This window comes from Triturus cristatus, chromosome 7 (genome assembly GCF_964204655.1).
Source record: "Triturus cristatus chromosome 7, aTriCri1.1, whole genome shotgun sequence".
Classification (NCBI taxonomy): domain Eukaryota; kingdom Metazoa; phylum Chordata; class Amphibia; order Caudata; family Salamandridae; genus Triturus; species Triturus cristatus.
This window is the reverse complement of record NC_140590.1, coordinates 1,855,275,260-1,855,289,085: the sequence shown is the minus strand read 5'-3', so window position 1 is coordinate 1,855,289,085 and position 13,826 is coordinate 1,855,275,260. Positions and strand designations below refer to the sequence as shown.

The following is a 13,826-nucleotide window of genomic DNA, read 5'->3' as shown; positions in this document are numbered from 1 at the left end:
GTTAGTTAAATTCATATACTCTACACATTTCAAGTTGGCCCTTTCCCTGTAGTAAGCATACCCCCTATGGCAGTATATTATTTCTTTTGAATAGTGTATAATTTACTGGAGCCATATTTTCCATTTTATGAACGTACTCCATTTACTATGAGAATAAATACATCGAAAATTAAATACTGACTCTACAAGGCTGTGTTCTTTTGAGCAGGTTGCATATGTTTGTGTTTTATTACAATTTACATTGATTAAGTTGTACTTTCTTTGTAAGATTTTTGGCCTTCTCTTTTAATTGAGATGTTCTCTCTGACAGCCAACTGGTGTGTGTGTATTTTTCCATTTTGGTTATCAAGACTTTCCTATGGGACAGGAAATTAGGTTAAAATGATGCAGAAAAATGAATAAATATTTTCTGTTTTGTTAAAAAAAACTTTGGAAAACCTGGTTTGATTAAAACTATTACTAGTATTAATCTGTTTATCAATGAAAGAAAAATAGGTTATTACGCCAAAGAACCTCCTGTGAAGTGCAAGTAATTTTTATCAGGTAACTGTAATCATTTTAAATGTTTGAGTTTTAGATTCCCACCTCAGTATATAGTTTTCTTTTTTTAATACAATATATTTGTTGGAACTGTTAACTCGATGGTTCCTTGAGATAATCTTCTTCTCTGTTTGTGCGTTAATACCTGTGATACGGGGGCGAAGGCTCGTGAGGGTCGCGCACCGCTGATAATGCTGCTAATGCTGTATTTGCACATAATTGCACGAATTCTTGTCATTTAATTGTTTTAGAATGGTTTTTAACTTTGGTAAAATGAATTTTTAACTGCCTTCAACTTACTGACTGGCCGTAGACCTCGCGGAGCCGCCTGTTAGAGCGAGCCCGCCATCTTGGACAGTCAGCGGTCCAGTTGTTTTTTCCCTGATCCATAAATTGCACACTGGCTTGACCGCGCAGCGGGCGCGCCGATGGCACGCCGAAGGCAAGCCCGTCTGCGCCCGTCGGCACCCGGAGCACGTCCAGCGCCAGAACCCCTGGCCAAAAGTCTGCCCATAAATATAGTCAACAACAACCGTACGAAATGCAGACCGAGAAGTGCCTCGCGTGTAACTGATGGCAGGGGGGATGGTGCCTGAAACATACAAATGTACAAGCTGTAGTTTTCAGTTCACCCCACTATTGGGAAGTGAGGGGCATGACTCGGCTGTATTGTCTACAGGGAACAAGTATACCATAATAGGTGACAAATGGAAAGTTTCAGGGAAAACTCCCCCCTGCAAGTTAGATGGAAATAGTGGCCAGGTTAGGGGACATGCAACAAAAATACAAGTTCAAACCCTAACATGTATTTTACTTAAAATTAGATCTCTCGCAGAACACAAATATGAACTTGAATGCCTCCTGCAAATAGACAAACCAGACATCGTGTTTTTAACGGAGACGTGGACTGATGCTAGCTCAGATCCTGACTGGAATATAGCTCTTCCACCAGGATATGCAGTGGTGCATCAGGATAGAACAGAGGGAAGAGGAGGGGGCATAGCGTTGCTCTACCGAGATGATCTAAAATTGCATCATGAGGTGTCGACGTTACTTCCAGCCAAGGCGCTACAGTTCCTCATTCAGATTAAATGATTATTTCACATTTCAAGGTCTACTCGTCTATAGGCCCCCTGGACCTAGAACTGATTTCTCACAGGCCATATTGAATTTTTTAGAAGTCAGCTCGGAGTCAGATTTCTTTACCATCTTAGGAGATTTTAACTACCACCTTGAACTTGAGAATAACCTAGACACAATAAGGTTAGTAGATAACCTAGCAGCCTATGGGCTCTCTCAGGTGGTTCAGGAACCCACCCATCGGATAGGTCACACCCTGGATGGTATTTTCACAAATCAACCAGACATAACGGTTATAAAGACAGCAGCACTACCTTGGACTGACCACAGAGCCATTTATTTTGAGGTGTCACATACAAAACCCAGTTTATCTCTTCCAATGTGTAATATAAAAGAGAGGTTTCGTAAATGGAATCAGATAAAAAGCTAGATCTGGAACAAGCTTTAGAACCTGGGCCGCCGCTCCTACACAAGGACAATGACATAGCAGTCAATCAGTTTCATAACTGGGTGAGAGTAGCTGTGGACAGTATTGCCCCAGAAACAACCAAAATAGTTAAACAAGCATCAACAACTGCGCCTTGGTACAGTCGGGATCTAAAACATCTTAAAAATGGAATGTAGAACGTGGAGGTCAGACTACAGCACTGAACATAAGCGAGCTTATAATTGTAGCTTGGACGTCTATAAAAAAGCCATCATTGAAGCTAATCGTGTTTACTTCACGACTAAAATTGGGGAGGCGGAACACTCCTCTAAGGAACTCTTTAGAACAGTATACACCCTAGCTAAACCTCAGCATACGGACCAGTTTAAACCAGATCAAACCCTATGTCATGAAATGGCCAAATTCTTTCAGATCAAAGTTCAGTTGATGTATAATGATCTGTTAAATACAGCCATTACTATCCCAGTAAATACTACCGAAAATGTAAAAGAGTGTGCAACATCCAGGAGGCTGTCACATTTTACAATTTTGACAATGGAGGAGGTTCATAACCTCCTGTCATCCATAAAATCAGGCTCGCCATCTGACCCATGCCCACCAGGTACATTCCAGCTAGTAGCTAATATCATCAGCACACATCTTACCCCTCTTCTGAATCAAGTTATGGGCACAGGTAGATATCCCAGCGTATGGAAAACAGCCTGTATAAGGCCCATCCTAAAAAAGCCAACTCTGGACCCCCTAGAGCCGAAATATTATTTGCCAATGTCTAGGCTACCCCAGGCAGCCAAAATATTGGAAAAAGCAATGAACAAAGAGCTGATCCATTACTTAAACGCAAATGTATTGCTGGACCCCACTCAACACGGGTTCAGACCGTGTCACTCTACGGAGACAGCCCTGGTGCTAGCTACAGAGGGGATTCGGAGGATAGTAGATGGAGGGGGCGGAGCGATCCTGATCCTATTGGATCTCTCGGAGGCTTTTGATACCGTGAACCATACAGTGCTGGTACAGCGGCTGAGAGACGTAGGGGTGGAGGATACTGCTCTTGCCCTCCACTCCTACTTCCCAGAAAATAGGGAACAAAGCATTCACTGGGAGAATCTCCAGTCTGACACCTTTCAGCTTCCATGTGGTGAGCCGCAAGGATCTGCCTTGTCACCCACTCTTTTCAACACCTATGTGTCCTCATTGGCTACATTAATCAGAAAACATGGCTTTTCTTTGATTATGTATGCTGACAACTCGCAGCTTACAATCTCGGTTTCCCAACCAGCCGAAGTAGTGGCCAACAGCTTCCATGTATGTCTGAAGGACATAATGAGTTGGATGAGCTCAAATTTCCTAAAAATAACTACAGATAAAACGGAGGTACTTGAATTTGGTAAAGGACCCCCAGTATGGAACAATAACTGGTGGCCTACGGAGGCGGGAACCTGTCCTAGTTCAGGTACCAAAGTAAAGAGCTTGGGGGTGATTCTAGATGAGCAGCTAAATCTGTCAGCCCAAGTTAATCAATTAACTTCCTCCTGTTTCTTTCTCCTAAAATCATTGAGAAAAATCTTCCCTTTTATCTCACACAAACTTCAGATAACCGTAGTGGTAGCACTTTTTTTTATCTAAAATTGACTACTGCAACACGCTCTTTGTGGGCATTGATAAAGCCCAGGTAAGGAAGCTGCAATCACTTCAAAATGCTGCTGCCAGACTACTCATGAACATCCCTAAGGGACGTCTGACATCAGAGGCAATCACAGCCCTACACTGTCTGCCTGTCCAGCAAAGAGCAAATTTTAAGGCTTTGTGTATGGTACATAAGGCCTTCTATGAAGGAATATCTGGGGAGATGCGTAAGCTTTTCACAAGGTACTCCCCGGCTAGACCTCTCAGACCCTCAATGATGGGCTTTGCATGTATCCCAAAAATACGTAAGGTAAGATGGGGTGGCCGCATGCTGTCATTCTGTGCGCCCAAACTCTGGAATCAGATGCCACCTACTTTGCGACTCCAACCAAACCGGAGGATGTTTAGGAAGGAGTTGAAAACTTGGTTGTTCTCTCAAACCTGAGGCATCACAATCCTCATTCTAGTAACTCATGTATCACAGTCAGCGCCAAGACGCCACGGCATTCGTGCGCTTAACAAGTAATATTTCAAATTAGACAGAAAGGTAGTAGTGTTCCCAAACTGGGAATGGACCGCACATCAATTAGATATCAAAAAACAAAGTAAAGACGAGTATACATATATAATTAAAGATGTCAAAGGGTGCTTAGTAAACCAAAAAGCACTTACTACCTAGAAGTGCTATAGGCAAAGTGAAAACACAAATGCCGGAAAATTGTCTAAAAAACTGGCTTGGGCAGCACTCCCATATGTAATAAGCTAGGTCGTTTGCATTACATATACGTTACAGACCAGTAGCAGTATTCTAGCTGTTTTATCAAACACTAAATAATCCAGAGTTCTTGTGTAGCTTGCAGGATATTCACAGAATTTCAGAGATGATGAAATGACGATCCGACTAAGGTTCCAGTATAGTTGATGATTTTTAATGTTCTTCAATGCATGTGGTATAAGAAAGAGTAGCCAACACGTGTTTCGTCTGTACAGAGTAAGTACGACTTTTTCAAGGCAATGTACGAAGTATATATTTGGTAGTCACTAGTTGATGCTATTGAGTATAAATTCATGGAATGATGTTCTTTCTATGAGTCCTCCGTCTGAACAGAACGTGCAAGTTATGGGTCCGTAAGGCTTGTAGTATAGCCAAAACGCGATATTAAAAGCTGAATAGCAAGATACGTCCGTTTAAATGCACAAAAGTTATTCACGATTCCCCCTGGAGTAAGGATAAAACTCAATAGATCGTACATTGCTACTGGTCTGTAACGTATATGTAATGCAAACGACCTAGCTTATTACATATGGGAGTGCTGCCCAAGCCAGTTTTTAAGTAATATTTCAAATCAAATACCTTGCCTTCCTTGAAAAGATTGGCAGGGTGCTGAAATTTTACAATTATTTAAAAAATGGTCAAATATAATATCTTTCGGGCAAATCTAAGAATGTGTTGTAAACACTTTCAAACATGAATTACTGGAATTACTGATTTTTTATGTGCAGATGGTACAGTTCATTAAGAGTAGCTTTGTTTGTGGGACCCGTCTGTACAGTATAAAAGGCTCCACACGAGTGATGAAAAAAATGACGCACGCTGACATATATGTTTTTGGGAATCTTTCTGAGGTTTTTTTTACAAAAAGGATAGTTGTGATTAGTGTTTAAATGTGACTGTACATTATGTTTTTTGTACTGATACAAACATTTTTTTTAAACCATAAATACATCAGTGCCTTGAGACCCTTGCGGGTATGTAGTGCGCTTTACAAATGATTGATTGATTGATCTGGTACATGGAAGCCCCCCATTTGAGTTGAGGACAGTGTCTGCTAACTCTTCTTGTATCTATTTCCATGAAGGTATCAGTATGTTTTTGAATAGCTTCTAACTTTGCTATAGTGTATAATACATTTTTGAAACATTTATTTTAGCATTTAATAATTGTGAAAATTGAGAAGTAAATAATTGCAGTGTGGTGTAAAGGTTCTCAATGTACACATAACCTACGCAGATGTTAGTTACCTTCTGATGTAAAGACTTATCTGGTAGCAAACATGTAAGAAATAGGATTATTAATTGGGGTGGGTCACTACACACCTCAATAAAATATAGAAACCCTTGTCAGGGTGAACCCTTAAAGTCACTAAATTAATCTGAGCTCAACCCCCTGTTAGCTATGGCAATGAATTTAACTTAGGACAAATTGTTACGTATTTAAGCAGTACCAAAACAGTAATAACGTTGAAATGCAACACAATAAATATCTTAAACTGAATAAGTAAATTAGATTAAAATTTATTAAAGAAGATGACACAAAAATAACTGAAATCCAACAACTGAAACCATAGATATAAATTGTTATGGTGTCCAACAAGAATAGCACCACGGGGCATAATGTTCCAATGATAGTCAATGTTTGTAGTAGGCTGGGACCTAGACGCAATTCGTTGCTGACCATGATGGATCGCTGGCTTGGAACTCCAGCCAGGTTCATCCTAGTCAAATATTTTACCTTCTGACTTTAGTCCTTTGCCCCCGGTCCACCTTGGAAGCAAACTTCTAAAGCTCCCTCAGGACCACAGCAGAGGCACTTAGGACTCACAGGGTACCAGACAGAGGCCAAACACCAAGGTCCAGTCCAGGTCCAGTTGCGACTGGTCAGCTGAGTAGTTACAGAAAGAGGCCTCATGAAGATTGTTGTGTCCCTATAGCTTTTACTGGTCAGTCTTATGGCCCTTGGAGTCCACTTCTTTGTCCTGGGTGCAAGAGGGAGACTTGCACCCAGGAGCCAGAATCCTCCAGAGCTTCTCTCATGTCGCAGACAGCAGGTCCAGTCCATTTCTGTTCTTCCGCAGGTGCAGGAGTGGGGGTCTGGAGATGCCACATTTATGCCTGGCACAACCTAGTGGGTGGAAGTGACTCCTAGCCACACCCTACCTTCTGAGGCAAAGGTTTGTGGGGTCAACTCTATTCCCTTTGGGTATTTTCAAGATGATGGAAGTCTTCAAAAATACTAAACTTGGGCTCTGAGGGCTTTGGGTGTGAGTGGGGAGTGTACTATAGTAATCCTAGTATCCTCCCATATCTAACAATAAATTTCAGTTTGGGCAGTCACTTCACACCCTTAAACACAGAGGCAGATGTCTGGTAGAACAAATCATTATTTCCCAGCAACCAGACAGTGTATACACAAATATTACCTTGCATTCTGTTCTAGCCTGTTAAAGTTTGCACCACGTGTTATATTTAAAACCCGGCAGACCTGTAATTGGAGCCTCTCGGCTAGGCAGACAAAGGAAGGGCCCTGCCCAGGGGTCAGCTAACATTTGCCTGTGACAGGAGAGCTATCTTTGTAGTACGTCCCAAGTGTTCCATTTAAAACGCATGCAAACAGAGTTTGACACAGTATTGTGAGAAGGATGCTCACAGTCCCTTCATATTTTGTCAGGTTCAGAGGGGTCGTTTCAGCCCATTCAGATCAACCTATAATTTGCTTCTAGGAGACAGTTCACACCCATTCACTCCTGTTCAGATGCTAGTTACTGGCTGGCAGAGGAAGAGCAAATGCAAATGGGTCTTCAGAGGCTTTAGTCAGGGAATGGTTAACTTTCTCAAATTACCTTTTCCTTAATGTTTATTAAAAATTTTACATTAATTGGGTTTTTAATAACTATTAAAAATTGTTGTTTAATTATTTCTCTAATTGGTATCATAAAAATCTAGCGTGGATTGAACCCTCTTGGATTTATGTGCGATGACTCGGATTGAAACCAGACTGTTAATTTCTGCTGAACAGAAATTAAAAAACTGCTGCCCTGTATGTGATGACAAAAATCTCCTGCAGTACACTTTAGTGTTGTAGTATTTGTAAAATATGTTAAATATCCAAATTCACATGCGACTACTTTAATAAATTAATCTTTTTTTAATTAAACAGATAATAGAAGCATGAATTCTTCAGCGATTAATGATAAAACATCGTCATGCAAAGCCCTACAAGTTGAAACACACCAGAACACTGAGGAAGAAACTACTTCTAAAAGCAGAACTTGGTTGCAACGTAACCCTGATCATTGCAAAAGTGTTTTCAGTTATTCTACGCACACAAAATTACATCAGGCAACATCTCTTACCGACAGACCACCTACATACCTTGGATATGATAGCGCTGTGAAGAATGTCGCATATTTTGCTTGTCTGGGTAAACGAAAACACTGGAACCAATTTGCATATACTGAAAGTGAACTAAGTATTTATCAGAAAGACTTTCCTGCAGCACCCCTGATTCCAGACAATGACACACCGCCACACAAATTTACTGAGCATGAGCAAAGCTTTTTTTTAAAGAAAGATCTTTTCATACCGCAGAAAACGTATTCGGGAGAGACACAACACCAGTGTGTAGAATGTGGGAAAACATTCAATAAAAACACTTGTCTTGTTAGGCACAAAAGAATACACACGGGAGAGAGGCCTTTTCAATGTTCTGAATGTGGGAAACGTTTCAATAGAAAGGAAGTTCTCAGTAGACACAAGATGATACATACAGGGGAGAAGCCCTATCAGTGTGCTAAATGCGGGAAAACTTTTATTCAAAAGACAGATCTTGTAAGACACCAGAAGGTACATTAAAAGCTCCAAATGGAAGACCAGGAACAGAGGAGAAAGGGAGGCTGAAAAAGAACACAGACTCATGTGTGGGGTCAAAGCAAAGCTGTTTCTTAAGCTGAGACTCCTTGCTTACAGTGGTTCGTTTGTTGTGGAAAGACAACATTAAGAAAATTCTCAAGGTTAAAAAGTTGGCTGCAAACGTCTAGTTATGGGTCCATCTAGCAGACTGTAAACTCCCCTCTGTGGTGTTGATTTCACTTCAGTAATCAAAGAAAAGAAGCAAGTCCTATGGTTCCTAATACCAAGCGGTTGAATGTGTATATGAGTATGTGCTGTGCTCCTGCCACGGCAGCTCAGCATTGAAGCAATGGTTCATATCTGTCATTGGGTTCATGGCAGCGGAGCAAACCCAATCTGGAAGACCTTCTCCATACGAAAAGACAATCCAAATGAAGACATAATTGTTCCTGAGGCTGCAAAGCAATAGATTAGCTCCCAAGACACAAAATAGATCTGTTCTACACCTGGATCTTTTCTACACATGGCATCCAGAGTGTGTGTTTATGGAAACAAACAGAAACTGGTCTTCTACATTTGAAATGTTGTAAATTAGGTCTACCACATGGACACAACTTTCACTGGCACTGTGATACAAATAATATGTCACCAATACTGGCAGAAACACTGGTTTGTTGTAACAAACATAGGAGTGAAAAAACACAACACAAACCAGTAAGTGTTTATTGAAGTACCTTCTCTCCTATAAAGACTTCTTTCACAACAGACCCGAATCACAATTGGTGATGAAGAAAGTACCATAAAAATGTGAAACCGGAGCAGACACTTTTGCTAACTGACTTCCTCCTAATTCCATCCCATGATGGCCACTATTTTCTAATTATAATACTTGAAATGCAGCTGAATAGGTCATAAATGGCGCGATTGCATAAATTGATGCTGTATCAGTTCTATAATTTGACTTTCCATTTGTTTGTATTTGTTTTGCTCAGAAACTTCCACTGTTGCTGTTTATATTTTCAGTGTAACTTGTCATTTTGTTCGTGGTCTCCACAAGGTTTTTGGGTCTCTGCTTTCGTACCACGAGGCATGCAGAGCATTAAAAAATGCAATGGTTCACTACTGACTCATTTGATATACATATCTCTGTTTGTTGGTCACATTATTTACCACAGTCACATTCACTGTGTTGCAACAATAGAGCCCAGGCACCATACGCTGCACAAAAGTAGGTTTTATTTTCTTGAATATAGTGCATCTCCAATAATACAGTCATGAAATAACATCGAAGGGAACCCTGTATATACACAAAATACCAAGGAATCAATTAAGAGAGGTTTTGAACGTTTCAGAATATGAATAATAAATATCTAGAGAAAGTGTTGAAGGCGTTTCTACCTTATGTGGTAGTTTATAAGTTCATCATCAGGACATAGCACATTGCAAGCACAACAAAAACTGCATTTGATGTCAGAGAAAATATCCATTAATAAAAGGTGGTGGTGGGAGGTTAGGGCCACTCCTATGGACTTATATGGACACTCATGTAGATGGCATATAGAGTTACTGCGGGTTGAAGGTGTGACCTGAATAACAATCTCTGAAATTAGACGGAATAAATGATAGGAAGCTGTGGCAATCACTATAAGTTGAATTTATGTACCAATTGTCAGTGTCTTTTCCTGTGTCACTTTCCTCTTCTTAGTTCTGACTTTACTTTAAGATGATTTCACTTGCTGGTACCCTAGTTACACTTCTCTCAATTTTTGCTTGTTTATAAAATTCTTTCAGTACCTCCTTGTCTTCTTCTCCACTGACTTTATGGTTCATTCTATCATGCTGTGGTTCGCTCAAAAAGGAGCAAATTTATTGGAACATTGCGAATGGAGCAGCGTGATTCCTTAGAATTCGATCCAGAGCTACAGCGCCAGGCACCAGCGTCCGTGTTTACGTTGGATAACTGAGCGGATAGAGGGAGAGGAGAATAGGGTGACGACAGCTGGCTGATAATATCATCCGCAATACTTGAAATGCAATAATTGATGTGTTATGGATATTGAGTGTCAATGCTGCATGAATGTTTACAGCGACATATTGACAATGTTAATGCATTTTCTGTTTTTGCTGCATTGCTTTCTCTCACCCGGCACCACATTGTTTTGATTAGTTCTCAGATGTATGTCTTAATGCAAATTGTATTCCCTTTTACCATTAAACAGTATGCTGTTTATTTTACAATTAAATCAACCTGAAACAACAGAGTGGCTAGCTGGTCTTTTATTGTAGGAACTGGAACGTTGTATAAACAAGGCCAACATCCTAGCACATTGATGAAAGTCATTTTCAAGGACACTGTATCTGTGGGAACGTTCTTTTCAAATTGCCATGTCTGGTAGGAGACACAAAATAAATGTATTGTGACAGTTTTATCTCTTTACATGATAGTTATATCGCCTTGCATGCCATTTTTGACCTCCAAGTTTCCATTCAAAACTTTAAAGTTGTATATCCTAAAAAGAATCCTGTTCCTTTCGTCTAGCATGTTTACCCCCACTTGGGAGCAGAGCTGGAAAGGCTTTCTTTTCTTTTGTGGTTCTGGCCTGGTCCTAGCGGCACATAAAGTTGTGTTATCTACTGGTGATTCCAGACAACTTGGTGATTGGGATTTAACTGCAGGAATGTTTTTGGGGATCTCCACGTCTTCGCTTCACAGATAAAATGCTTTTGAGTTAAAAACACTTCCGGCAATTTCTCAAACGTGACAGGTAGGAGGAAGAAAGATACATGGATATATTCTACAGGTATAAGTCTCCGCATAGAAATAATAATAACCCGGTTATACGGTGCATGGTAGATATGTAGAAGAAGGCTAAACCTGTTGTAAGGTAAATCCACTGCTCTGTTTCTCAAAACCGGTGTGGAACAATGCAGGGCTTTATTGTAAAAAGTGGAGACAAGTGGGAATTGACAGGTTGGATCACCTCTTTGATAATGACCGAGTGAAGGCTTTGGACTCCTTGAGTAGGGAATATGGTCTGCCACAGTCACAGCAGTGGAAATATACACAATTAGCACATTGCCTGTGTATTCTGTTTAGTCTCACTCCTGTGCACAGCCCCCAGCCCCCTTTTGGACTTTACCTGGAAAACTTAAGTATGCGCAAAGGGTTAGTATCATACCTGTATGGCATGATTATAAACTGTGTTTACTTTGCCCCCTTGGACCTAGCTTCATGTGTACTTTGGTAAAATGCATTGCACCAAAAATACACCACGGAGCCTTAGTCTGACTTATTACTATTACATGATAAAGTCCTGCGTGAGGCTAGGATAAAACGTTCTTATTTTAAATTATTCCATAATTGGTATTATACCATGGAACAGCTGAATAAGATGGGTCTAGTTGGCTATTTGGATTGTTGGTGATGCTCTCAACAGAAATGTTATCTGCTGTATATATTGTGTGGATGTTCGAATGTGAGACCATATTGGACTGCCATCTGGAATATGTTGCCCACCATTGAACATATTACACTTACTCCCTCTATATATTTGGCCATCCTTATAATTTGGATGACTGTGTTGTGCAGGACAAAAATAGGTACAAACGACTTGCCACCTTGCTAGCCACCGGTGGTGCCCTAGAGTACCTACATTTGATGAAGACTGACACAGGGCCAGGATTGTAGCTCGTCAACGGGTGCTATACAAAATGAATGACCAACTGACCTACTTCGAGCTCACCTGGGAACCAATCCTACAACCCTCTGCACCTCACAAATAATATGTTGGGACTGAAGTGGCTACCCATATAGAGAATTGGCAGGGAATAAAAATATTGAGAATGCCACATTTAGTTGAAAATGTTACTTCACACAACCAGATAGCAGAGGTAAACTATTTATAAAACAGTACTGAGTAGGTTCCCTGTGGATATTTTGACAAAATATCCCCCCGAAAATATTGTGAAACAAAAATATTGTGTCAACTATATCGTATTATCAGCAGTATTGTGGACAGAAATAGCGAAGGTAAGAATATTGTTTTGAGTGTTGTTTTTAATATCGTAAAAAAATATAGTTTTATAATGTATTGTAGATTATACATTTCTATGGTTCTTTTATTATGTTTTTTGTTGTATTTAATTAGTATTGTAAGATAATTTTTGTTTCTAATTTACTTTATGTAACTTGTACATATTACGATTGTTTTTTGAAAGTATTAATTAGAGTAATTTTTATTATGTTGTAGGAGTGGGATGTTAGGTTTATGGATGTGTATAAATACATTTGTATTAATTTTTAAGTAAAATGTCTTGCTAGAGTAATATGATTTTTTTCTATTTAATTTGTAATTTTATTTTTATGAGAAATTATTTGCTGAAATGTTTAGAAAAGAAATTCTTTTTTTGTTTTGTAATAATGATCCTTTTTTATTTTTAATATATATGTAATGTTTGAATAAATTATATATATATAATTTATCACCAAATATTTTAAATATGTATTTTTTACAATTGATGTTGACAAAATTTTAAATGCTTGATTTTAATTAACATTTTTATAATGCTTTTATTGAGATTTTAAATGTATTTTGGTTGAATTTCTTTATGATTTATTTTGTTATGTAATTACTTAATTTAAAATGTTAATAGTTTTGAATTTTGTAAAAAGTTAATTATCAAGTACATTATGGTTTAGAGTTATATATCTATTGGTTGTAGAAAGATTCCACATTTGTATATTATAATAATTAGTTCATGATTTTTCATTTTCTTTTTCTGATCTGGGATGCGTGTAAGATGATAAATGTGAGATTCTGGTTTTGCTATTACTTTCGTATTCACCATTATACATTAAAGTTCATAGTATTGTTTGCTTATTGGTGTTTACATACCGATGATATGGATGTGTTTTCTTGCAAATGTTATTTGTCTTTGGCATACCTCACAAGTAATGACGGGTGAAGATGAGGTACGGAGAGGTAATGGTCCGATTACTCACTGGTAATATTCATTATGCTTAATTACCCTTTCCCAGTCCTTGCAGCCTATCGACTCCTCCTCTCTGGTCTTTTGAAAGTGGTTGAAAAATAGTAAGCCGAGTGTGCGTACGGCTTGGCTTTAGCACAGTTGTTTATTTCCAGTCGCTAGAGGGGGATTTACCTCACAGGTAATAAGTGGGACAAGGATACATAGGACTAAGGGAATGAAAGTGACCTTTAAGTGATCTGCCCTTTATTTCATGTGTGTGGCAGGTTGTTGGTATCTGTTCTTTGAGGTCTTGCACTAATGCATTGCATCATTCTCTTTCTGTGCTCTGCTGAGTTGACGCTTGTTCCAGGGTTTTCTGGTCTGTGTTTAGTAATCATTTGCTCCTTGACAAAATCCTTTAATAGACTAGCAAAGAAATCTCTCTGAAAAGGCTGCGGTGCAGAATGTCCCTTCTGCAGGCCTAGCATAGATCCAGCTATGAAAGTTCGAACACTTTTTTTATTGCTGTAAC

The 13,826-nt window shown here is 39.3% G+C and overlaps 2 protein-coding genes across 3 annotated transcripts in view; both read left to right on the top strand.

Annotated features, from left to right (window-relative positions):
* LOC146813461 (uncharacterized) overlaps positions 1-10,582 on the top strand; it is a 94,732-nt gene extending 84,150 nt beyond the window's left edge. For both annotated transcript variants that reach the window (XM_085620220.1, XM_085620219.1), the window contains one exon: positions 7,632-10,582. In XM_085620220.1, the coding sequence (XP_085476346.1) occupies positions 7,632-8,326 (695 nt within the window). In that variant the 3' untranslated portion in view covers positions 8,327-10,582. The remainder of the gene's footprint in view (positions 1-7,631) is intronic.
* LOC146813460 (uncharacterized) overlaps positions 1-13,826 on the top strand; it is a 285,012-nt gene that overhangs the window by 212,969 nt on the left and 58,217 nt on the right.